At 41.9% G+C, this 26,253-nt stretch overlaps 2 protein-coding genes across 4 annotated transcripts in view; one reads left to right on the plus strand and one right to left on the minus strand.

Annotated features, from left to right (window-relative positions):
* On the minus strand, positions 1 to 15,145 carry ZC4H2 (zinc finger C4H2-type containing). 2 transcript variants are annotated; one of them, XM_074551693.1, is made up of 7 exons: positions 15,004 to 15,145; positions 14,181 to 14,232; positions 11,228 to 13,219; positions 8,757 to 8,928; positions 7,356 to 7,528; positions 5,996 to 6,158; positions 1 to 4,259 (listed from the first exon to the last, which is right to left on the minus strand). In XM_074551693.1, exons 3-7 carry the CDS (start codon positions 11,278 to 11,280, stop codon positions 4,146 to 4,148), a joined length of 675 nt encoding a protein of 224 aa, XP_074407794.1. In that variant the 5' UTR covers positions 11,281 to 13,219; positions 14,181 to 14,232; positions 15,004 to 15,145; the 3' UTR covers positions 1 to 4,145. The 2 variants fall into 2 exon arrangements, with proteins under 2 accessions (XP_074407794.1, XP_074407795.1); XM_074551694.1 differs by lacking the exon at positions 11,228 to 13,219 and having other exon boundaries at positions 15,004 to 15,139.
* The window catches only part of ZC3H12B (zinc finger CCCH-type containing 12B), a 21,908-nt gene continuing 10,576 nt past the window's right edge, over positions 14,922 to 26,253 (plus strand). Inside the window, exon 1 of one of the 2 annotated variants that reach the window (XM_074551692.1) lies at positions 14,922 to 15,061. The gene's annotated coding sequence lies outside the window, so the exon portion shown is untranslated. Of the gene's footprint in view, positions 15,062 to 15,522; positions 15,827 to 26,253 lie in introns of those variants that run through there. The other variant, XM_005488194.4, reaches the window with a different exon arrangement.

Consider the following 26,253-nt stretch of genomic DNA (forward strand, 5'->3'; position numbering starts at 1 on the left):
TGACATGAAACAAACATTTATTTAAAAGGACTGTACAGACAAATTAAACTCACACTGTTACTCCTATGAGGCATAGGAGTGAAATACTTAAAACACAGAAGCCAGTGAAAACACCAGATATTGCTAGAATACCTAAATACTAAAATGAAAATGTATGCTGGAGGAATTAGGAAACTGTAAAATAAAAGAATAAAGCACTTTTTAATGTATTTAAAGTGCTAGTGAAGTCCTAATTTCTTGAATAGTATGCTATTTAAAGTAACACATCAATGTCTACTCTTTCAAATTTAGATTATGTAAATTGAAGCCACTGTCAGGTTCAGTCAGGGTCCTGTTTATAAAGCTAAGGTTGAATCCAGGAAGTGCAAGTATTTAAATTTGCCTTACATTTTCTCTGTAGTTAATGTGTCCTTGGCACTGAAGTTTGGACAACTGATCCACCCCAGCTTGGGTGTGAAAATTTCTGTAGCAAAGCATTTAGATGCAGTACTTTTACTTATGAGCTTAGGGTTGATGGCAGGGTGAAAGTCTTGGGATTTTGGTTTTTTTCTGTTTGGTTGCAGAACAACAGGACTATCCTTTGAGGCAAGTGATGAACAAAGATCCTGGAAACCATCTTTACCAAGAAAATCCAGTTCTTTTGCTGTTGCATGGATGCCCTTTTAAAAACAGAACAACAAAGACAGGGTTAAACCAGACTTCAGTAGTCTCTTAAGCTTTGAGGAGGGTCTCATTGTGGCTACTCAGACAATTTGACCCAAATAAGAATAAATATAAGTGAAGTGGAGACGTACCCACAAAGACTTCAGGTACAAACGAAGAAGCCATTGTTGCTCCATGAAGCAAAAATGCAGCAGACTTGTGTTACGAGCTGTACTTCAGACAGCTTCCTCTTCTGTCTGAATAGCAAGAAATCAATATTTCATAATTATTCCTCCAGTCTCTTGAGAGAGTTGCCTGGGAGAAAAGAGCCTGGGGCTGTCACGAGAAGAGTTCTTCGGTTAAACTTCTGTGATTGTTCCGTGAGAGAAAAGAGAACTCCTTCCCTATGAGAGACACTGCTTCCCTGCCTGCCCCCACCCCCATGGTCCCCTAACACATAACACATATTTTATCTCCTGAAATGGCTGGAATCATAGAACAGCTCAAGTATGAAGGGATCCATAAGGATCATCAGGTCCAACTGCCTAGCATTAAACTGTTTGGCTGAGAGTGAAATCCAGGTGATGCTCCAACCCTACAGGCTTGGTGCCTTGGCCACTTCCCTGGGTCACTGGGCCAGTGACCAAGCACTGTCTCAGAGAAGAACCTTCTCCTGGTGTCCAATCTGAGCTTTCCTCAATGCAGCTTCATTCTATCTCCTCATGTCCAGTTGCTGGCCATCAGAGGGGGATCAGCACCTCCTCCTCCCCTGGAGGAAGCTGTAGGCTGTGATGAGGGCACCCCTCAGCCCTCTTTTCTCCAAACTGAACAAGCCAAGTGTCCTCAGCTGCTCCTCAGAGGTTTTGTCCTTGGGACCTTCTGCAGTCCTGGTCACACAGGTGACTCCAGAGTAACAGTGATGTCCTTCCTGCACTGAGGCACCCCAAACTGCCCCCAGTGCCCAAGGCCCCACCGGTGCAGAGCAGAGTGAGACAATCAGCTGGCAATGCTGTGCTGCATGTGCTCCAGGTTGTGGTTGGCCCTTCTGGCAGCCAGGGCACCCTGCTGACTTATCTCCAGTTACACTCACCCTCAGCAATGATGCTGTTCGTATGGCAGAATATCCTTTGTAAAGGATGTAAAAATTGTAAATACTAGTACAATTGATGCAAACACAGTGCGTCAGATTCACTTTAAAAAAACCAAAAACCAAACTCTAACCTTGTAAACACAAGAGAACATGAAACTAGTCTAAAAAAGTAAAAGTACAAAACTGTTGTACTAACTTAGTAAATGATGCATCCTTAAGTATACTTCAGTTCAGGGATCTCCCAAGAAAGAAAACCTGGCAAAGTAACAGTAAAGTGAGAACAACTATGACTAACCCTACCTATTTCAGAACTGTAAGTACAAATCAATCCTGCTATTCACACTACATCATTGCAGACCATTCACCCACTGCATTGTCACTTCTTCTTAAATTTATGTACAACTACCATCAAAGTATGCTGCTCTCCTGCATGCATTTTGGGGAAGCCCACATTCTGTCTTTTAACTCTGTAGAGTTTCCCTTCAACTCCATAGGAATTGCTCTGAACAGGGCACACAGCATGAGACCACTCTGATATTTGGAACAGTAAAATCCAGTATTTGTGCCACAAAACATGCATAACATACTATTGCCATTTGGAGCATGGAGACTTTCTTCCATTATTGCTATCTCAGAGACCAAATCCCTGTAGTTCAGCTAGCAGAATCTGCTCTTCACACAATTTCAGGGGCAGGTGGTCCACATTGTGTCTGCTGTTGACAGATGTTGATTTGTAACATGAAAACATTAAAGATGTTGATTTGTAGATTAAAAGATATTGGCTATGTAACATTAAAATGGGGGAATATCTCCTGAACCTGGTTCAAGTTTTAGGACTATGCTCAGTAGTCAGCATAAGTCAACCTAAGGCAGACTTAGGAAATTAATGGCAATGTATGTGATTTGGCCAGCAAAATTGCATCACGTGGATTTATTCCAGTTGCCAGCATTTGCAAAGTTCTTAGAGCAGAGACTTGAGGCTTCCCTGTTCTTCCTGTCTAACAAGCCAAATTCCCAATATAACCACTCTAACATAATATAGAGAGAAACCTGGGCTAAAGAGAGAATTGTGTGAACAAGCAGTTCCTGCATCCCAGAGTTAGTGAAAAGAATATTTAACACTTGAAATCAATTTAAGCTACAAAGGTGGTCACAAAACTGGGATTAGAGATGAGTAAATTTCAAGTGCCAGTTCTGTAAGTGGATCACTGCCATCCTCCCCATTGCAAGAACTATTGTTCAATTACATGAAACAAAGGGAAGACACACAGGGAGTGATCAACTCCAGATGCTTTAGTCAGGGTTCTTTTGGCACACAGGGAACAAGAAAACAAACTGTCCTGAAGTAAAACTTATTTGAAAATGACCTATTAAAAGACAGAAAATTAGAAAGTTTTGGTTGAGGGAGGACAATGACACCAAAGCTTGTTGCTTCTGGTGAAATACATAATTTTTAGTTAATGCTGTTCCTCATGCATGTTCCTGAACTTTCCTATGCTCCAGTGGAGGCCATGTCTGCCAGATTTTGGCTGTAGAAACCAGGAACAGAGGACATGCAGAACGGCTGATGTGCAGTCTGTGCACACAGAGATCTGGGATATATCATGCATGATTCCTATAGAACCACACTGCATTGGTCAGTCATAAAGCCTAGGAGGACCACTAATACAGTTCACTTCAGCCTTGTTCTTAAGTCAATCAGTCTTTTGACTACTGAAAAGAATAACCTGTTAAGATATTAAAGCATGACAAATTACATAATTTTTAGAAATTCATACACAGCCAGCACTTTTTCAAGTTTTAAGTCAAGTCTGAGGGAATGGTACAATCAACTTCAGTAAATCAAAACCCATGTGTGTCCTTAATGCACCGATTTTCTGTATAACAAGTCTCCTTTTCCCTGAACATTTTCTGTTTAAAAAGAGTTGCATTGGATACCCAAACCTACCCAGTCTTATGAGATTGGAGAACAAATTGTTCTTCAGCGAAACAAACAGACAGTCTGCTCTTTCAGCACTTGAAATAGTCCCCTGTTATCAGGAGAAAACAGAATAATCTTTTAGTAACATCTGTTTTTTAAAAAGGGAACATAAAAGCATTTGTGGTAATTACATTTGATCAATAGAAATAGCCTGACATTTAGCATACTTGCACAAAGAATTCCAGTTCGTTTAGGAGTACAAAAGATGGGGCAATTGAAATGTTAAACTGTAGCACCAGTAATATTTACTTTCCTAAAACCAAATCCTAAAGACTGGAAGGAACTTAGAGCAGGATCATTGTGCTTACATTGCATTTAAATAGAAAACAATGAGACAGTCATACTTGAGTCTGCAGTTCAGCAAAGTCTGGGCAAATTTGCCATTCTACTGGAAGAGTACTGGGACAGGAGCTGGTCACAATCTTCTGGATTTCATTCATCCTGTTTCCTCTTGGGCTTTTTGGGGTTCCGAGAGCGGCTCTTGGCTTTGCACAGGGGACAAATGGGCGCGTTCCGGTGGATTTGCTGGTGACACGACAAACACGCCTGAAATGCAATTGCAGCCTCTGGTTACAAACACCAAAGTGGCCTTGGCACACAGGTTATTTGTTGGGGCAAATGAAACACGAATGCCTTATAAATATGATTGCCTGGCAAAAGATTTTGAGAATATAGAAACTATAAGTGAGATTGAAATGAAAGCAAGCTTTGAGATACCAAGCCTCAGTTACTCAGAACAACAGGAAAACAATGGTGTGGCCAGGTGAAGGTGATTTCCTTTTGATGAAACAATACCCTCCGCTTGCAGACAGGTCCAAGGGTCAGAGCAGACCCTGCCAGCTTGGCAGAAGGGGCCCAAAAAGGAGTTTTTAGGGTTTAAAATGTAACACAGTATAGTAATGTAATGATTCTTATAGGCTGTATGGAAATGCTATAAGATTTTTATCTTGTACTAGATTGGTTAGTGAGAATTAGAATATTCAACACAGAAGAAGATTTATTGTATTGTAACCGGAACCTCACTCTCTTACCCTCTTACTCTCTTACGCTTTTTACTCCCTTACCCTTTGACTCTCTCACCCTCTCAATCCTCTCTCCCCCTCTCTTTTCTCAGGCCTGCTCTGAGCTGTGTTTGGCAGCTCCCAGCAGGGTCCTGCACCCAGGCCTTCTGCAATAAACCACAAGTTCCAGACCTGGCTGCAGAGATCTCTCATCTCCATGCATCCTGACTGTCCTACAGTTGTTGAGTTCCAGTACAGACAAAACCAAGGCTCCTCGCCTGCAAAGGCAGACTCCTGCTGTATTCTACACAATCTAGGTTATGTGGATTGTAATTTCAGGCTTACTGAAAAACAGAGCATCTCATTGAATTAAAACTGCATTTCTGCAGACATATGGCTCACACATGTACCAGTAACTTTAAATTCTATTTTGTGTTAAAGGTTACAGTGATGTTTTAAAGGTGTTTACATGCCTAATAGCTCACTGAGTCAGAGAAGTTACAGTGATGGCCAACTGCAGTGTCACAGAATTGGAGGCAGGAGCAGGTGATTGGATGAATTCCACATATTTAACACAGGTACAGAACTCTGCCCTTTTGCTCCAGACTAAGCCCTGTAATTTATGTCTGACTGAAGCCTATTACTTGCAGAATGGCTTTTCAATTGCCTAGCTACAGATAGAGAGTATATTACTTTGGGGTGTACCTACATCAGTTTGCTGCCTTAGTGACTCTGGAACCTGGGTGGGAGGAATACCCCAATGTAACTACTTAACTCTTCTCACTGCATAAGGAGCTGAGTAAAACTGTCACTGAAGTGCCTGTGGTTATGTTACATTAATCCACATGTTACTCTTGAAGATCCCAAGTGCAGAAGCAATTGCTTTTCCTGGTAATTTACACCATTGGTAATTTCCCACATAAAATATGTGCACTGTTTTTAATATGACTCCATATGGCATAAAATAAGAGCCACTACTTTTTCTTTTGCCAAGTTTTTTTTCTTTTTCTTACAGGCCTTGCTCCCATGTGAAACACAAGAGGAATGGGGATTGCCTACATCTCTGCTGAGGGTGACTTTTAAATCCTAAAAGATTCTTATCCTTAACCCTTGATGACTGGTGCTACTACTTTGGTCTACTGCTTGCTCTTGTTTTGAACCACTGCAAGGAAAATCGCAATCAGAACACGTAATTTTTCCTTTTCACAAGCATCAATCACCTTCTGAACATAATGCATTCCAATGACAAAAGAGAAAACCCAGCACATTCCATCTGCTGACCTTCATTGGAGGTGGCTGCTGTCTGAAAGTTGCTGTCTGCCTGGTGTCCTGCTTCCTGGCCACCTGCAGCTGTTGGGCAGCTGCTGCAGCTGCAGCCAGAGACTCTGGGATGGGAGGCTCCTGTGGTTCTGTCTGCCATTCTGCTTTCTGCTTTTCAAAGTAGCTAGACAAAAGAATGACAAACGAAAAAATGTAACCACCTTCTGCAGTATTTCATTAGTCTGTAAAGGATATTTGGTGTTAAAATACAGTGGATCACATTTCCCTATTGTGTTCCTCCACTAGAGTCAAACTGCCAAATTGCCTACACATTGACTAGTTCATAAATGGAATATGTGGTGTTTCCTTCTGCATTTCTACACTTCAGCCAGATTCCAGACTGGATGTAAATCTAGTAAGATGAAAAACAGACAACATGTATAGAAGAAAAATAGGCAACAGCTTCAGATGCACCTCTGTCTAACAGTTTTTCTATTTTATTTTGTTAAAATTAATAACTTTTATACACAACAGATTAATAAACAGATCAATACATTCTTTGTAGTGTCAAGGCGTTTGGAATGTAAACCAACATTTATATAGAAATACAAAGGAAATCTTGAAAACTCTGTGTGTGTGTAAATATATATATAGTATATATATTAATTATATATAGCAATTGTACTATAGTAATTGTACTTATACTGTATAGTATTGTAAAAGTATATATATTAATTGTGCAATAAGAGCAGTACATGCTTATTAAAATGTCCCTTGCATTTAAGACTGGTCTATTAAGCAAAGGACACTGTTCTTTGAACAGTAGCTAATTCTGCCACTCTGCCCTGCCTAAGTTATATGTAAAAATGAGACTGTGATTTATTATCCAAATCCATTCCACATCTCAGGGAAACTTGTTGACAGTCACAGGTATTTGGCTAAAAGCCACTGCCATGTGCAGCAGCAAAAAGTAAAACTCTGACTAGGAGCAGCACAACCCAACTGAAGTATACCTGGTTTGTATCCCTCTCGTGTGTTGCCTCCTACTATTGCTTGCTAAAGAAGTAATTTTCAAGGAAAAATAAAAATATAGAAAAAGCAACATAGAGTATAAAACCTAGAAGGCTAATAACCACCCTTGAATGTTTGCATGTGGCATGTAGAGTTTGCACCCTGGAATAACCTAAATTTAACTTGGAACAAGTTCAGACTGAATGTTATCAAACACATGTCCTCCACATCCCTTTTTTGTTAACTTCTGTTTTTCATGCTTACCTCTAGGGTTGTTTTTTTCCACCTCCCAACAAAATTAAGATGAGAAAATAACCAGTCGAATTGAAAGAAAGCACAGAGCCAGATAAAGTTTGCTTTGGAGACTTACTCAAGGGACAGTTTCTCTTCCTCCTCACACAGGTCTGGCAGCCTCTGCAGACCCAGGGTCATCCTCAAGGCATCCACGTGCTCCTTGAGGGGCTTGTACTCCTCGTGCAGCCGGCGAGTTGATTCCAGGAGCTTGTTCAGATCGTTCTCAGACTGCTTGATGGTGTTCTCCATCTAAAACAGCAGGTTGGGCATGCATTTAAAGAACTGCTCCTCTCTGACTGAGCAACTGATTGGACCAGAAAGAGGAGATTTTTCTCACTCGAGTTGGAAGAGATTTGAGACAATGAAATAGTAAAGCAAAGACTTAAGGTGTTGGGAGGATGAAAAATGGGCAAAGGAGAAGCAACAGAAAATGACATATGAGATGCATTTTCATTTTTAAAAAGTGCACTCAACCTACAGTACCTTCTGAACAACAGAAAAAGCAGAGAGGCTACAAATAAAGCTGGCAAGTGAGGAGCTATGGAAGACTCTCAAGAGACATTAAAAAAGAGCTTAAAGTAACAAAAATTTATTTTTTGTGTTTCTAAGATACCTGAACACTGATTGGCAGAAGATAACAAACAAGCTAAGGCAAGTTTTCTGCTTCTCTTATGCAGCAAGTGGGAAAAGCAGCAGAGAAAAAGACAATCTGACTGCACAAAGAGAGGAGGATGGAACAGAGGCTGAGGTTGTGTAGCTGGGCAGGGGAACAGACATTTGAAGCCATAAATAAATGCAGTCTGCACACCCAGTACATAGCTTGTACTTTTTTGCTTATTGGAGCTTTTTTCTTACAGTGCAACACAGACACCTTCAGAGCTAAAAACACCATGTAAGTGCCCTAACATGACATAAAAAATGTATTTAAAAATATATTCCCTATTCAGCCCCTCTAATTGGCTAATCTTCCCTGTTTATAAATTTTTTCTCTTATTTGTATTAATTCCCTTCAGGCTGGTGCTTCTTGATGTTTGGTGATTCCACTCTGGGATGAAGGTCAGCTCTTACTATGAATTTAACAAACACCATGTAATTTCTCAAAATCTCCTAGTCCCACCTAGCTGCCAGAGTTTCTGTGTGCTAAATTAGAACAGGCTAACAGGAAGAACTGTTTTCTATGAGACAGCTGGTGTGGTATCACTGTGGCTCTGGTAAAGTCACAGCCACAACAGGGTTAGTTATCTTATCTATCCTCTAAGTGCAACAGCTTTGTAAAATATCCTGCCCTACAAAGAGAAATAACAATTATCCTGAGGTATATTTGCTTTGCACTCTCTGTAAGATCCCAGGATGGTGTTGTAAAGTGCACATTATTGCACCAGTGATGCTTCACTCATGTGCACAGTTCCACAAGCTGGGGGATGATTCACGTGCAGCTGTGTCTGAGTCAGAGTGTCTGAGCTGGGCTGGCACTCACCACGTTAATGTCAGCGTGGATCAGTCTCAGCTCCTCCACGTGAGCCATCTTCTCCTGCAGCAGCAGGTCCATTTCTTGTTTGTATTCTTTCAGGTGCCTCTCCTCAGACTCCAGGGCTTCAAATTCTGCTTTCAGTCTTGCCTTTATTTTTTCCATCTGCAAAGTCTTATTCCTGAATCCCAGTGACAATTAAAACATAGAGAGACAACAGTAAGTCACTGACACATTTTTGTGTGAGGTGTCAGTTTATATGGGATTAGATAGACGACAGAAGGCAATAGCAGCAATAGACAAGAATGAGACTAAATGAATCTGAGAGAAGGTGAATACAAGGAGAATACTGAATTCTAATGTCAGCTCTTTTGCTGAGCTTTTCAGTAGTAAGAGAATCCTTGTACTGAATTATGAAATTAATAGAATGTTGTGAGGTTTTGACCAGAAGAGCATGGCAGAAAGCATGGTCAGTCACTCGGACAATTAATTATGGCTACATATTCCAGGCCTCTGTCTGTAGAATACATGAAATACAGATTAAAATAAAGTCTGCTAACTCTGTCAAAGGTGAATCTGTAAACATAAGGAAATCTCATGTTTGGTTTGAAGGAAATTCTTCACAGAATGCAAGCTTCAAATGAATAAATAGGTTTATTTGATCAGATTTTGTTAAAGGTGACTCAAATTGACATCAGTGTTGCAAGTAGGACTAGCTTTTCGACACTGATTTTTTTTATTTAAAATACACTCAAGTAACTTGTTTGATACTTCACTGTACACTAAAGCTAAGCATCACCTTTGCTCTACCTTATACCACAAAATAATAGCAAAAATCCGTCAAGTGCAGTTAAAACTTCACCTTTGAATATATGATCAGAAAACTGAATGCACTGTAAATTTCCAAATACAGGATAACACTCAATGAAAAATTACTTTAAGTGTTACAGTAATTGGACCACACACTGTAGTAGGCCATACTTAGATCTGTTTTCTAAAACAGAGCCTGTGTACCTGTTGAGCACAAAATCATTGTTCTTACACTGTCGCATCTCTTTCTACAAATAGTTTGGGGATACTAGAAAGGCAAATATTTTGGCTTGATCTTTGTTCACCTCTGTGGTATTGTGTGAAGAAGGCTGAGGCCCATACTCTGCTGCCAAATTCACTTGTTCCATGAATAAAGTGTTCCTTAGAGATGCTGTAACCAGCCACAAGTGCCTGTGATCACCTGGGAGCTGGGATTCCTCTCTGCCAGCCCCTCTCTGGCTGTCATGTCCCAAACACTTCTCATGGCTCTGGGGTTCACAGTCAGCATGCCTTCCACCCCCGAGCTGCATTCATAACCTCTGTTCTCTCTAAGGTGTTTTGGCTCCAACTAAACAGACAGCTCAGGCCTAACGCTGGAAATTGGTGCCCCAAACCAAGGAGTGGAAACGCTCTGCCGAAAGTTATGGAAAAGGTTCCCGATGCAGGAACGTGCTGTACCCTGCCTGGCTTTTAATGAGCCCCCTCTCCCACAGCATCCTGCAGCTCACCCTACAAAGGATGCTATAACAAATTCCCTGTGCTCTGCACGGCATGAACCGCAGCCCTCGGGCCTTGTGGCAGAAGGGCATGGATGAAAAAGCCCCGGTGTGCCCGGTGTGTCCCCATCCCTGGTGTGTCCCCAGTGCCCGGTGCGTCCCCTCCCCGGTGTGTCCCCATCCCCGAGCAGGCAGGGACATCTCGGCGGGGCTCCCTCGGTTGCTCCCCGCCTTTGCCCGAAGGGAAGGGTGGGCAGGGGCAGAGGGAGGAGGGCACGGAAGCCGCTGAGGCTCAGCCGCTCCCCTCTCATCCCGCACGGATCCATCGCTCCCCGGCGGGCCTTGCCCTACCGCCGCCCTCTGCGGTGTACGGATGGACGGACGGACAGACAGATGGGTGGATGGATGGACAGATGGCTGTCCTGCACCCCGTGCCGGCAGCGCTGCCTAGCCCTGTCCTGCCCGAGGGCACGTCCACCTTTAGATATTTGGGTGTCAGACTTTGCTGTCCTTGCCATCCCCGATTCCTTCTCAGCCCGGGAGCGAGTGGGGCAAAACAACACATTCAGAGCCTCATGAATAGGAAATACTAACTCAAAGGACTTAAAAACAAACAAACAAGCAGCGAAGCCCCTGCACAGCCCGACACCACTCCCCCGCCGCCGCTCGGTCCTTCCCCCCGCGCACTCCGCCTTCTCCCCGTGCCATCACTCGGGGCTGCGCTCTGCAAATGCTCGACCATTGCCGCCCTGCACTACGCATTCCAGCCGCGATTCCCAGCAGCAGATGCTCCCTCCCTGCTCAGAAAAATGTATTTCGAGCTCTCGTCGTGAAGCCAGCGGTAGTTTTCTTTCCCTCAGCAGCACAATAGCTACTTTCGGATGGATGCAACTCCTCGGCTCCCCCGAGGAAAAAGCTGCTTCGCGTCAGCGATGGGGCACAAAGCAAACATACCTGATCTCCTTGATGCTCTCGAGTTTGCACATTATTTCTTGCTCATCTGCCATGCTTTTTACTCCCGGTTTGCACCTCCCGTGAAAGGCGCAAAATGCCCGGGGGAAAAAAAAAAACCGAAACCAAACCAAAACAAAAAAACCATACAATAGACACAATGTAGTCACCCCCGGCTCGCATATGGGCTCTGAGCCTGTGCGGCAGAACTCTAGTGGGAGCTGTGGGACTTCGAGTCCGGGCTCCTATTGCTGCCCAGGCAGAGAAGCTGGAAAACGACTACAACACCCACAAGGCAGAGCAAAGCTCGCCTGCCCTTCTTCCTGCAAGTACATTTTAAATCAATTTGTCACACCTCATTATGCCAGAGGTTGTTAGGAGTGCAAAAAGAGCAGGAGGCTTCCTTCTGAGATCTGTGCAGTGTTTAGTATTTCGTTAGAATATGCACTAAAAAACTGTCGATGGGTTCGTGATTTTGATTAAAAGCTTTGACAAAAAGGGATGCTGTAGGCATTACTACTACAATGCTGTTTTCTCCTGGATGCTCTGAGTTTTCTACTGAATGTTCTAATTGCTCACCAAATCCAATCTTTGCAAGTTTCTGGGACTGATAATGAATAAGCTGCATTTGTGAATAGAAGAGGTTTACGTGGATGTCACTACAGGGCACGAAATAACACGACACGCACGCACTGCTGTTCTCAAGGTAAAAAGGGGGAAGTTTATTTTCTGACTCCAACATTTATAGAATTCCAAAAGTGACAGTGGATTGGAGGGTGACAGTGACACCTCTCCAATGACACTGGACAAACCAAGAGTCCACCAAATCTCTCCTCCTCCATAAAAGAATTCAAAACTATAAGTTATTTACAGAAAGTGTGTGAGAAAGTTCATTACAAGAATTTAAACATCAGAAGGCTTAGAAAATCTTAAAAAATCATGGTGACATGTGAATCGATGTTTTATTTACTTTCTCCCTTATTTAAGGACTTTTCCCTATATTGTTGTGTTCTTCAAATTAAAAAAAGGTAGATGAAGGAAAACAGTGATAGCACCAGCATCCTCTTCATCACCCTAGAGCTTTTGCAAAGAAATTAGAACATAAAAGGTCTTATCCTCATGTAATCTGAGTCAATTGCAAACTCTTGCTGCCTTAAAAATTGAAGGTTATAGGATTGAGCCCCAAGTGAGCTGTGTGCTCAAAAGGGAGAGGCTTCTTCGATGCATGATTTAAACAGATGAACTAATTGGTTTGAGGGGGTAGAAGACAAGTGAGCTACAGTCAGCCAGTGAGTCTTGTTGCCAAGACAGTGAGGGAGGGCGAGCAGGCAGGGTGAGGACAAGAGGGAGAGAAGGAAAATGCCCTCAAACAGGAGTGATGAGAATCCCAGCCTATTTTTGCACTGCTTATCCTATTTTTTGATTCTTGTTTTTACAGGCTAATCTAAAAGGTTGAGGGCTGAAAATGAAAATGCAAGTTCAACTTGTTCCTTTACTCTGCTTTGAATGACACTAAGAAAACCACTTCACAAACTGTTGTAAATCAGTAAGAAGTTCTTAGGAAGTAAACCCACCCACAAGCCTTAGCAGTTATTTTTCCTCTCCATGTTTTAAAAAAGGAGAGAAAATATTACATCTTCACATTTCAAAGCACTTCAAAATAGTCAAAAAGTTTGACACTTGCAGTACCAGCACATACAAATTAGTAGCATTCAACTTGTGCTTCATGCCTTTGGTCAAGTGTTTTAATGTCTGTGTTTCAATTTTTCTCCTAGACAAAGTGGGTCTGACAGTTCTTTATATGATCTGAAACCACCATACTGGTATGCATTATTTATTCTGGTGCTATTTATGAACTTTGATACATTTTGGATGCAAATAATGATCAGTTTTTTCCAGCATATGAACTGGATTTTTTTCAAAGAAAGCTAAGGTACTTATCTGAAAGAATACTTCAGCTGATCCTGAAAAATTCAGCCTTCTTGTTGTTTGATCCTGTTTAAACCAAGAGCCAACAGGCAAACAGATTTCAAAACAAGTTGCAATATTATGCAGAATGAAACCAAGCCTAAAATACTCCCCTACCTCATTGAGCACAGACTGAATTTTTATGGAAAAATCCCCAACTGCTTCCATTTAGCAGTCTAACATCAGTCCATACACTTTAGCATTATGACAACAAATCCAGTTCAAAACAATTCCAATGGGGAGAATATTTTTCTCCCTAGATAATTATCCCAGCTACAGCAATTAATTCTAAAAGTCTGGATGTAGTGATGCAATGTAGGACCCTTATAACTGAACTATTAAATATTAATATTCTAACTGCATTTTTTTAAAAGTGCAACTTGTTTTATGAAATAAGTAGCATTTAAAGAAATATTAAAGATTAAAGAGTAGTGGAGAAGAGCCCCCAGTAAAACACACAACAGAACTAAACTCGGGTTAATATACTGCTGGATTAGGTACAAGTCACCACCATAAGCAGAACGTGCAGCAATATTGTAAAACCTAAATATCAGAAAATGGATGAGTCAAAGTGGTGCATTCCAAGTAATGAAATTTGCTTTAAATTACTGAGTTTCTGAACTGGAAATAGATTCTTTCCGTATCCCATTGGGGTTTTGAGCTTTCAAAACATACTCTTCACATTTGACAGATTTTTTTCCTATGAGCAGGTCATCACTGGCCATTTCATATGTTAAGGGAAAGCTGGTATTGGTTTCAGAATGCTTTGGGAATCTGAAGGTACAGCAACACTGAAACTGACAGAAATCAGTTTGATGCTAGCCCTGATATTTTTAAAGTGTCTAGTCCTTAAATATCAATGTTTTACGCAAAGCCTAAAGTATTTGCAAATTTTATTAATCCTGTGCTGCAGCATCCTGCCTAGGTAAAGGATTACGTGCTCACACATGTTAATCTTGGCCCACCCCAAAGCTATGCCTAAATATACCTGCGTTTGGTCATGTCCTTTATTTCATCCTCCAACCCCGTGACCTGCAGAACTGGGAGAACACGATATTGCAATGAAATAGCATCCAACTGCCCGCCCCGAGCCTCCTCCTGCTCTTTCAGCAGGGATGGGGTGGCCGGAGGGGACAGCGCCAGGGGACACATCTCCCTTTTCCCGTTCCCCTCCGGAGCCCGACCGTACCGCCACCCCGTGGCTCGGCCCCGCCATTCGGTATTCCCCAGCGGTCAGCTGGTGCTGCCCGTGCCCGTTCCCATTCCCCGTCCCCATTCCCCGTCCCCGATTCTCTGTCCCCGTACCCGCTCCCTGTCCTCATCTCCATCCCCGTTCCCGTTCCCCATCCCGATCCCCGTCCTGATCCCGATCCCAGTCCCGTTCCCCGTTCCCGTTCCCGCCTGCAGCGCCCCCTGCCGTCAGGAGGAGGAGGAGGGGAGGCCGGCGCGCGCCGCCGCGCGCGAGGCTGCGCGTGCGCGGGCGTCGGGAGCGCGCGGGGCGCCGCGCGGAGCCGCGCGCCTGCGGCAGCGGGGGCGCGCGCGTTGCCGGGCGACGGCGGCCGGGCGGCGGCGGCGCGGGCCCGGTGCGGCGCGGGCGGCGATGAGGCGGCGGCAGCGGCCCCCGCGCTCCCGTCGGCGCTGAACTCCGCGCCCGCACTTCCCCCATCCCTCCCCATCCCGTCCCGTCCTGGCTCTGCTCCTCCACGCCCCCTCATCTCCCCTCGCTCCGGCCAGCCCTTCCCCCTCCATGCGGCGGGAGCGGCCGGAGTGGGGCCCGTGCCGCGGCCGCGCCGAGCCCCGCCGTCCTTCACCTCTTCGCCGCCAGATCCCGCAGGGAGCCGCGGACGGTGTCCATAGCGACAGCAGCGGGTGAGGCCCCGGCCGGGCGCGGGGGTGCCGCGGGGGCTCGGAGCGGGGGAGCGGCGGCGCCCGGCGGAGCGCTCCCCTCCCCCGGGGTCCGCGCGGCGGGGGGAGCGGGGCTGCGGGGCGCCCCCTGCCGCTCGTCGGGCGCGGCCCGGGCTCGGCGGCAGCCGCGGCGCGGCCTTGGGCCGCCGTCCGACCGCGCTCCGCTACCGGGGGGTCAGCGCGGGCAGCGCCGCTGCTCGGGGGCGCCCCTGCCGCTGCCCGGGGCTGCTCCCGCCGCTGCCCGGGGCGCCCCTGCCGCCCTTCGCGCACCGGAGCGGCGGCCGCCTGGCGTGGCGCGTCCCTCCGCGCTGCGGGGCCGCTGCCCTTGGTCGCTGCCGCCCGGCCCGCAGCAGCCGCACGCTGGGCTCGGGACGCGAGGCCTTGGCGGGGACCCCTGGCAGCATCCTCGCCCAGGCTGCGGCAGCGCGCTCGGAGCAGGGCAGGTGGAGCGGCCTGGGCACTGGGGGACGGAGCCGGGAAATTCCCCCACATTGAGTCATTGAAAACACCAAGGAGAGATTGCACAGGCTGCGTTAGCACGCTGTTTGAGAAGGTGTTCCCTGTCTGAACAAAAGAACAGTGCAGGAAACTTGCATTAAGGAAGAAAGATGGTGAAATAAGGAAATTACTTTTGTAGAGGATACCTGATGATTGCCACTTGCATCCTTCCATTTTGCTTTATAATGCACCTGTGAATAAGGAACTGCTCACTCATGCAGTATGCTTGAGGTTTGAGATACTTTTTTAATCAGTTCATTTGAAAATGTTGTTTTTTTCATAGCTGTCTGCTTTTCTAATTGTCATTAAATAATTTGGAAATTATATTTCACAGGAGCCGTTTACTTCACAAGCTAGCAAAACAGTAAAATTGCAGCAAAAGCTAGATTGTGTCTTCTGATAGGTGTGAATCTAAATTATTTGGGTTTATTGAGATATATCTGATATTGTTTTACTTTTTTTGTTTTAGTCTTGCAGTGTGTTGCAGTGATTAGCATGTGTTGCCATAAATGGGGAGTAAGAATAGGAGGCATATCAAAATGCTGGTCATTTATGAACTTCCATTATGCAGATCATTAGTTCTGAGTGCTTGGGAATATGCAGCATTCCAGGTCCATCTGATTTCCTATTCCTTGTGTGTTTGTTTATTGAAATAGAGGAGCCTGTCAAGTAGTCATTTTGTATATGAAGGATCCTTTGTTGATAAGATGTATCTTCTGCTTGCCAAATGTTGTAACTGAACTATGGTATGTATGACTGGAAGTTATATTTCACAAATTTGGCTAGTGCTACTGATAAAATTATTTTTGCCTCTTTATGGAAAAAAGGGGTTAGTGGAAATTTCAAGGTCATCTTCAAATACAGAGTAATTTAGCTGCCTTTGGAATGTGTCATTTCTTCTCCAATGTCACATGTTTTCTGTATATCAGTCCTGTCAGTGTTGACATTTTCTGGATCTGTTTGCCTTCTAAAATAATCTAATGTTTAGCAAGTTTTAATACAAGCAATCCATAAAGCTTCCTAAGTCAATTTCATTTGAATGATTGCAATAAAAGGTATTTTAAAGAAAGAAAACCTAACTGCTAAATCTAAACCTAACCCAAACTCGCTATTTGGAAAGAATGACAAGAAAAAGGGTTAAGATGGATGAAGGGATACCAATTACATTTTATGCTGATGAACTAGTAAGAAAGTAAATTCTTACTGTCAACAGCTGTAAATTAGGTAAGTTCTGGCTTTCTGTTCTTTGATCTTTCTGGAAACCTTTTCCAATGCAAATTATTCCATTGTAGACATCTGCTGGTTTTGACTTTCCTAGCCACTGTACAGTTTGCAACTGAAATGTTATTTTCTTGAACACTTGTAATTCTACTATAAATCTGTGAATTAGTAGAAGTAAAACAAATTGCTTCTATCACTTGAACTTTTTGGGGGTTGAATCAAGAGCAGAAGCACTGGGGCTTTTTGGGAATAAGGAAGGCAACATCTCAGTTCAGGTATGAAAGTAGGGCTTGGAAAGATGAAGAAAATTAATTTATGAATTTTGAAGAAATTCCCAGGTGTTGCCACATTTGAAATTAGTTTGATATATCGATGTGTCCATCTCATAATGTGAAAAAAACAATTAAAAAACCCAAATGGCTGCAATGCTACACATACACACATACCTGAGAATGCTGTCCTTGTTTGCATCAAGGAATCTGCTAGGCATAAAGGGCTTTGAAGAGCCATGTTGTCATGGCTGGACAACTATATACTTTTTAATATATTAACTTTTTTGTGTGCAATTTTATTATAAAAGGCTATTTTTTATACATTGTAAATGAGAAGCTTGTTTGAGCCATAATAGTGGTATTTTTAAAATGCTTTGCCATCTGTTAATGTGGAGTGGGTTTAGTTTCTTGTGAACTGTCCCTTTTTGTTGATAAGCTATATTTTATATGATGTGTTCATGGTATCACAGATATTTCACCTGGAAATAAGAATACCATGACCACCTTTACAGATCCAGGCTGTCTGGTGCCACAACATGAAGAATTGCATTAGATATATTTCAGAGTTAGGAAACACATTTGCAAGTGCAGAGCTGAGCAGTGTAACATCTCCTGAGATGTAATTTCATTCTTCTGAGGTGACCAATTTATTCATGGCTATAATAAGAAAAAATCTTCATTAGCTGGCAATTTTGACTCAAATATATATGTTCTATATTTAAATAAGTACTTCAGCTAAGTATCTTTGACTTGTAAAGGTACCTATTGTAATTGTCTTTCATGGGTTATTTTTGACATGGCTTGCTAGAAAGCAGATTGATTCACCATGTCAAAATAAAACCTAGGCTTTACATCATTTATTGTAGGCCTCTTCTAGAATTTTGTTAGGAAATCATTGTACAGTAGAACTAAAGCATTTTACAAATCCCAGCATAGGCCAAGGTGTTTGTTTGGTACACAACCAGAATTTAAGAGCCCCTTTCTGCATTTGTTCCATCTGGAGAGAGACCCTCATCAAGATTAATATCTGCTCTCATTAGCTGACACAACTTCTAGTTTTAATTGAATGCTGTAACAGAGCAGAGTATGAACATTAGGTTAAAGCCACAGGTTTAGACTCCTATCTTTAGTGAAGATATCCACAAGAAATATGCCCTCCTTTATTGAGCCCACAGACACCTCAGCCAAATCACATAAAGTCAAAACTAAGTCTGACAATTTCAACCTAAAACCACATGCAATTGCCCCCCTGAGGCAATGCTTTTTCTTTTTTTGTAAGATCAAATACTAGTTTCCATCTCTTTGCCAAGTCTCTACCTTTTCTGACTCCTAAGTTTAAATACATTGATTTAAAATACAAACAAAAACTCCACCCCTAAAACAAAATAATCCATCACACCAGAAAACCTTCCTCCCTCACGTCTTGTCCATGGGTACATCTCCCTTTAGAAAGGGAGTGATGAATTTGCTGGAGCATAGGGATTTGCCATTTTAATTTTCAAAACAGAGTGGTTGGCTTTTGGCTTGTCTCCTTGATGATGGCTTTCCAGCTTCTTCACCTTGGAAATGAGCAGTGTTGCCATCATATGAATAAAGGAATCTTAGTGAAAAAGAGTTAGTTTGTGTTGGACCTCCTTCAGGAGATCACTTAGTCCAACACCATCCTTATTGCAGACTTAATTACCTGTGTACTGACTTTGTTTTTGCAAAAGCAAGGGAACTGGAGTGAAAATATAAAGCCATAAGATGCCTTCAAGCTCCTCTTGCTGCTTTCTATAAAGGTGATGTTTGATACTTACTGGGTGAGGTGTCTTTCTCTGCTTCAAACTTTTTTTTTTTGGTAGTTTCTAAAGTGATTTTTTCAGTTTGTCAGAAAGCTTCTGTCCTAACAGGTGACTCCATCCTGCCTCCTGGATGGCATAGCATGTGAGGGTCCATCCAGTATATTGAGGTCTTTAGAAACAACACCCTTTGTTTTTCAGGTTTCTCAGAGATTGCTTTTGGATGAGAATTTTGGTTAAAGGAACATTTGGTTTAGTCTGCCAGAGTAGTATTCTAAATATTCGATTACAAATTGAATTGGTGTAAGTTAAGATGCATCACATCCTTGATGTGTCTTTGACTTAGCTGCAATCACAACTTTTTTTTTCCCTTCACAGAGCAATAATGAGTCATTTATATCTGCAGAGTAGGTAGCACCAAATGGCCTCCTATCAGAATGTGGATTAGGAGAGCTAGTGTATTCCTTTGGTCATAGATCCAAATAAATCATCTCAGTTTAAAGGAACTGCCCACAAAAAAGCTTTAGGAGTTACATGTCTGCTCTCATTTTATGCCATGTTGTCAGCTGAAGTGTAAACATTGCCTTAGTAGGGACAGCAGATCTTTTGAGTGACAATAATGCTTGCTGTAGCTCCTTAAGTTTATTAGAAAGAGAAAATTGGTGGGGAAAAGGTACTATATATAATTGTTAGAACACCTGTTTTTAAGTGTGTGTTTACTGTATAATTATTTCCTTTTTTTTTTCTGCCTTAGGAAATAATGATTAAATACCTAATACAACAGAAATACTCCATTTTCTTCCCTTCAGAAAGCCTGTACTTTATACTTGTTTTGTGCTCAGCACTACCTGTTCTTTCTAGGTTGGGTTAACTCCAAACAGGAATCATGTAATTTAAGAAAGAACTAAAAGGCTGTTTCCTCTGTTTAGAATTCCAGCTATGTCTATCCTGTCCTTTTGAATTCATACTTATGAGTATGACAAAATCAATGAAGTTTGAGGCAAGGTGCTTAAATGTTATACTACTTTTGCATTTCTCTTCAGTTCTCACTTGATTTGTAGTTCACAGAATAATTGGATATACTGAGCTGGAAGGAAGCTGCAAGGATCATCAAAGTCCAGCTCCTGGCCCTTCACCCAGGAACCCCACCATGTGCCTGACAGCCTTGAGCCATGGCTTGGCACCTTGCCCACTGCACTGGGAGCCTGCTCCAGTGCCCAACCATGCTTGGGGAGAGAATTTTTTCCTAATATCCAACCTGAACTTCCCCTGTTGATTCCTTCACAAGCAATTTCAGCTTCTCTATGTGATATGCTAGACACAGCTTGCTTTTATGTATATTCCAATACATAAATCAGTGATCACTGAAAGTATTTCCTGAAGTAAATTGGAAGTGCCTCAAACATTGAGATGTTGCTGTCATTTTTTAGAATAATTTTTCAGTTTAACAAAACTTCACAATATGCTAAGAGTGCAGTAAAAATGGATACTTTCCTACCAAGTTCTCTATTCTATGGTGTTATTTCTGTCTTGTGGTTTGAGTTAAATTGTGTAGTCATGAAAACAAAATGACTTCTTGGCAAGTTTAGATTTAGTAAAAGCTGTAGATTTGGGCCAAAGGATTAATCACATATTTGCACAGCAAAGAAAACATTGCTTTATTTAATGTTCCATATCTACTGTGACCCTAGTATTTCATATATTTTATTTTGGGTTTTCAGAAATAGCCATGATTTCTCCAACTTAGAGCTAATCAAAATACTTGTTCTCATTTCCCTGGTGTCTATTGGTAGGTTTATGTTTTTCTGTTCCTGGCATTTTCCAAAAGTTCTCTAGGTTAATTTCTGAACCCTTTATAAAAGGTGCCACACATGTTTAGTCATACTCTTGTCAATCTTGCAGGACAAACACCTAGTGTTTGTGATGTACAAATCTACAGTTTGAGCAGAGCTAGAAAAGTAAACTGAAGTTTGAGCACCTTCTATGAGGTTTTTTCTGATGCAGCCAAGTGCTCTGCTTTTCTATTTAGTTCCTTGCTTGTTATTGCCAGGTTGAGCAATAACATAGTAACTCAGTACAATTTCTGCTAATCTGAATGAGGAAGTTTTCATCAAGGTCAGCCAAAAAAAAAAATCTAAATTTGAAATGCATGGCAACTCATTTGCAAATATGGGATGTTCTTAAGGTTTTTGGGTTGGATTTTTTTAAAGTCGTGATCACTAGAAATGCAGTATTTAATCTAATTTTCCTGAAATAAAAAGACCATTAAAAGGCAGAGTTGTGCTTATTACTTTTCACAGTTGGGGAAGGAAGGACAGGCTCTTCAATCTAATTCAGCTGTCTTGTCATTGCTGAAGGATACTGTCACTCCTGATTCCTGATCAGTAGTCCAGCCAGACACCAGTAATTTACATTCAGCAGTGTTGAAAAGGAAAGTGAGAAACTTAGGTCCTTAGGGTGGCACTTGCACAATTACTTTTTTACATGACAATGCTTATATATTTTTGTCTGTCATGATGGTTCTTTCTTGCCTTTGTGTTGCAAGATGTTGTTCCCTTTTGCACAGCTGCAATTAATTTTTTGAGGTGCACTGTAAACTTGATCTGTGTTTAAGAAACAAACTAATTCCTCCCTCAAAAAATTCCCACCCAATGCCTTTTCCATCTGTCATAATGAGTCCATCAGCTTCTTCATGCTCCAGGGAGAGGAACAAGTAGGTTCTAGTTAATAATGTGTTTTGGTGAAGTCCATGGCATGATTTCATGGATCTAGTTTTTCATACCCACTCAATGATATTATCATGATGTTTAAAAATGTTTGATCTGCTAACTCAGGGGCTTACTTTTTTCATTTTATTTATTTACTTTCATTGGCAGTACCCTGCATTTCCATTGTTCTCAAACAGCACTCATAACTTTCTTAAACTGAGCCAGCCGTGATAAAAGGATTTCAGGAACAGTGGGCTGGAGCTTGATGAGGAAGGAGAACTACCAAACTTTTAAATTTTTGCAGCATTTGGGAAGCAAGAGCTCTATTTCACTTTTCTGAACTGATCCATGAAATTTATTGAGTGGTACACTGACAGAATTAGAATTTACATGTATATGTATATATCTGTATATCTATCTATCTGTATTTATTTGTGTGTGTTTAGGGTGGGGTTTTTCCATCACTGTTCAGTGTAGACAAGAACTACAATATAGATTGTAGATCAGAAAGCTAAAGCCTAGTGGTATTTCTGAAATAATTTCCAGTTCTATGTATTCTGGTGCATGAATTCCTGAAATTCAGCCCTCTCTGCACAACTGAACTTTTCCTACTATTACAAGTGTTCCATCAGCATTTGTCAAGGAAGAACATCCCCTTCGGGGTTGGGTGGTGGTAACAATTACATTTATCTTAACTGGTGAGTCAACACTGAAAACCTTCCTTTGTCCTTTGCCTCTGTAATAGAAGAGTGCTAAGTCACATTCCTTATTGTTCTTCTCCAAAGATGGTTAAGGGAGGGGGAGAGACAGATGGAGAAACAGAAATGGCAGATTTGTTTTTCTTTTAAAATACTTTATCTGAATTGACTCAGAAAATAGGAAGCTTTTAAATAAAATTTATTGCTAATCATAGCTAGCAGGCTATTTTTCAATTGATGTTTCAATATTAATTTTAAGGGCAAGATGTTCACTGCTGGTGTAAATAGCTAATACTTTAGATTTAATGTATATTAGTGTTTTATTTCAGAGGAGCCATAATAAGTAGAAAAAGTAAAATATTTTTCTTGACATTGTACTGAGTTTCACTTGATAAAACACTATACAGTATTAGGCCTTTGATTTGTGTAAATTTAAGGTTTCTCTGTTCATCAAAATGACAGTGTTGAGACTTCCCAGGAATGTGTTGAGACTGACATTGCATAGTAAGATAAGAAAAAAAATGCATTAAACTGAATCAAAATGCTGTCATTTATATGGCTCTAATTTATCAAGGGACTGAAAAGCCTGATCTGCCATTTTAACACTTCTGTTAAAAATGCTGTTTGACTTAGCACATATTCTGTGAATGCTACTGTACATGTCTCTAAATGTTTAAATGAGCTGTGGATCTGTGCTCAGATCTTTCTTTAGACCATGTCTAATTTATTAGATTAAAAAGTACAAGAACTATTTGAACATGTATTCATTTTAAGCATCTTAAAATTAAAGTATTCCTTTGGCAAATAGAAACTGATAAATCACCCAGCGTTTTTCTGATTCATATTTTAAAGGTTGGAAGAAAGGTTCTCATTTCATAGGCACTAACAGTATCTTGGCTCAGTTTCCATTCTGAGTTATTGGTTAACACAGGACTCTGCTTACTTATAGCCTGGTTTGAGGGAGCCTGAAAAACAACTTCTTTTTCTTTGGACAGGAAAAGGAAAGTAACCAAGTAGGGTAGGACAACTTGGTTCTTTCTATAGTGACATTCAGTGGATGGTAGTGAAATGCAGTGAATTTTGTAGTATTTGAGCTCTTGATGATTGAGCCTGCTCAGTATTCAGAACAATTTATATATTTTGTCATTATCAGTTTACATAGGTGTTTCCCTATTGAGTGCCTGTCACACAGACCGAGCGCTCGCTGCCCGCCGCACGGCCCGGGACAGGCGCGCAGTGCGGGCACCCCCGCCCGGGGCCGTGGCGCTGCTGACGGCGGCCTCGGCTCCCTCAAGCAAAACTCGTTATTGTGGAAACTGCGATGGAGTCATTCCTGCCTAGAAAAGTGACTTTAGTTTCCTTGAGGGACTCAGCTCTGCCTTTCCCCCGGCTCGGTGCGGCCCAGGAGCGTGAGGCTCCCGGTTCCCGGGGCCGGGGCCGAGCCGGGCCGTGGCTGCCCCGCACCTGAGCAGGGGAGCGGCAATAGCGGCAGCCCCGGCCCCGGGCCGCTTACTGGGCCCGCTCTTATCTCCTGGGCATTACCGGGGCAGTGGCAGAGCCACCTGGGCTCTGTCAGAGCCGCTCTTCTCCTCCGTCCGTCACGGGGCCGTCACTTTACCTGGCAGTCCGGGTAAAGGCAGTGCCATAAGGGACCAGAAGAAGCTGTTCAGTCCATTGTTTTACCTGAATTTCTGTTGGTCCTGCCGAAATGAACAGGCTTTGAATAGAGTATTTCTAGACCAGCTCGAAATAGTAATTGTCATTTGAATAGTGATTGTTGAATAATTTGCAAGTGTTCATTTATATTACAGTACTTTATTACCGTGCAGATATTTTCCTTCTGTTTTAATACCATCAAAGTTGAAGACATGCTTTCAGTTTGGGCCTTATGAACAAAATAGACATGACTTTGTCTGACTCTTTTTTCTGAATCACATTATCAGTTCTACTAGTTGCTCGTGACTGTGCTGAAAGAGGTGTTTAGGAAGGAAACTTGGTTGGTTGCTTAGCAGCGAGCATCATGAGAATTACAATTTTAAAGCTGCAGTGTCTGTATTTCTGGAATAGCTTTAAATTAGATATTCCTAATAGCTTGCTTTCCTTTAGGTGTATGTTCTTATTTGGCTGTCTTTGGGGGCAAATGTAACTGTGCTGTCAGGGTGGCACCATCACCCTGAGCTGGGGCTGCCTGGGCCACCTCACACACAGAGGGAGTGTGGGACACAGTGGGGATGCAAGGAAAAACTGTTCTGTGATTGCACATGGCTTGGACAGTCTGGGGAGGCACCAAAGGCGTTGTGAGGTCAGGGAGGGAATGGAGTTTTCAAGGTGATAAGTTTAACAAAAGCCAAATTCTTGTGACATTGTGCTTAGAGAGATGACAACTAGGAAAGCAGAATGGAGCTCTTTAAACTTGGATGAACAGAATCATGCTGTTCTTTGTCCAGTGCCAAAGCAGTACAATCTCAATAATTTGAAAAAAATTAGTCTTGCCACATGTATTGTACAGCATTCCGTCATTGCAATATTTTGTAAGCTGTGGGTACAGTGTGCTGATAACCTTGTATTTTAACCTTCTTTTATAATAATTTTTAATATCCTTTTTTTTTTTAATGTTGGCAAGGTACAAGGTTATGTATGAGACCTAATTAAAATCCATTCCAGGTCAAGCTATTAATACATCTAAGTTGGCAAGTACTTGGGTTGTAAATGTACTGCTGTTAGTGCTATCTGAAAGAAAAATCACTTGGAATGAAAAGAGAATACTGTAAAAATAATACCTAGTATTTAGAGGGATACTGTTTGAATAAATAGCATGAAAGAACAGAAGTTTTTAAAGTCTAACTTAAACCTAACTAGTCAAGATTGGAATTTCCATTCAAATGCAATTGTGTTTTTATTTCATATGGCATAAAGGACTTAAACTACCACAGAATTCTTTAAGTTGGAAGAAGTCCTCCAGGATCATGAAAAAGTATGGTTATTCTTTTTAAAAAAAATAATGATGATTGACTCAAAACTTGACCTTTTAGGTTTTTTGTTTTTTTTTTTTTAGGTATGAGTGATTAGCATTTTCCTGAGGAAATAAGACTTTTGAGCAGCTGTCTGTATGTGTGTGCATTTCTGTTTGCATAAATTGGAGTGCAGTCTGGTAGAATGTTACTGCTTTGCCTGTTTATGGTTATTATATATTACTATATAAAGGTTTTGCACGATAATAATCTCAGTTTCACTTTGAGACAATTTTAGGGGGTTGCTTAGGCCAATATGGACCTGCCTCAGAGATCCGTTGACTTTTTTATGGTGTTGCTTATCAAATTTTATCACTCTTCTAGAGCTGTTGTTCTTTGAAATATTCCCATAGACAACAGAACTCCACCATTAATGTAGGGAAATAGTCAAAAAAGAAACTTTTCTAAGACTTACTAGCAGAGCTTTGAACTAGATTCATCAGGGGAAGAGATGTGCTTCTGAGTGTCAGAGAGGAACCAGGAAACACCAGCACTCCAGGAGGCAGCAGGGAAACACCTGTAAATCATCCCAAAGGAATTAGGGATGGCCTCTCACAAATGGGGAAGAGGCTGTTCTCTGATTCTGTAAATGATGTATTAGATGCTGTGATTTTCTGCATCTTGTTACCTAAAACCAAAAGGATATGAAAAAATGAATAAGCTTTGACTTACATGCACACTGGTGATGCTTTTGATTTTCTTTTGTGGCTTGTATTATTTTTTTAAATGTCTGTTCTGTTTTCCAGAAGACACTTTTGCCAGGTAAACTTGTTGGTTCTGATAGTAAATCCTTACTGAATGAGGCTGAAATGGTTTGTGTTGAATTTTATGCATACTGGAACACTGCACAGTTGTTCCAAGTGTAGACAGGCTGTTCTTGCAGTAGAAGACATGTTTCCAGTGAAAATGGTGTCTCACCCTTTTCTGGGTTATTATCTTTAAATATTACTGAGATAATCCATTCCAG

The sequence above is a fragment of the Zonotrichia albicollis genome, chromosome 14, assembly GCF_047830755.1.
Source record: "Zonotrichia albicollis isolate bZonAlb1 chromosome 14, bZonAlb1.hap1, whole genome shotgun sequence".
Lineage (NCBI taxonomy): Eukaryota > Metazoa > Chordata > Aves > Passeriformes > Passerellidae > Zonotrichia > Zonotrichia albicollis.

Bases quoted from the DNA above. Each gene is read 5' to 3' on its own strand.
- ZC4H2 (XM_074551693.1), bottom strand. From the start codon at position 11,280: ATGGCAGATGAGCAAGAAATAATGTGCAAACTCGAGAGCATCAAGGAG. The intron at 8,929-11,227 runs GTATGTTTGCTT...ACTGGGATTCAG, and splicing joins GAGAGCATCAAGGAGATCAG to GAATAAGACTTTGCAGATGG. The intron at 6,159-7,355 runs GTAAGTCTCCAA...TCTTTTGTCTAG, and splicing joins GAAGAGAAACTGTCCCTTGA to CTACTTTGAAAAGCAGAAAG.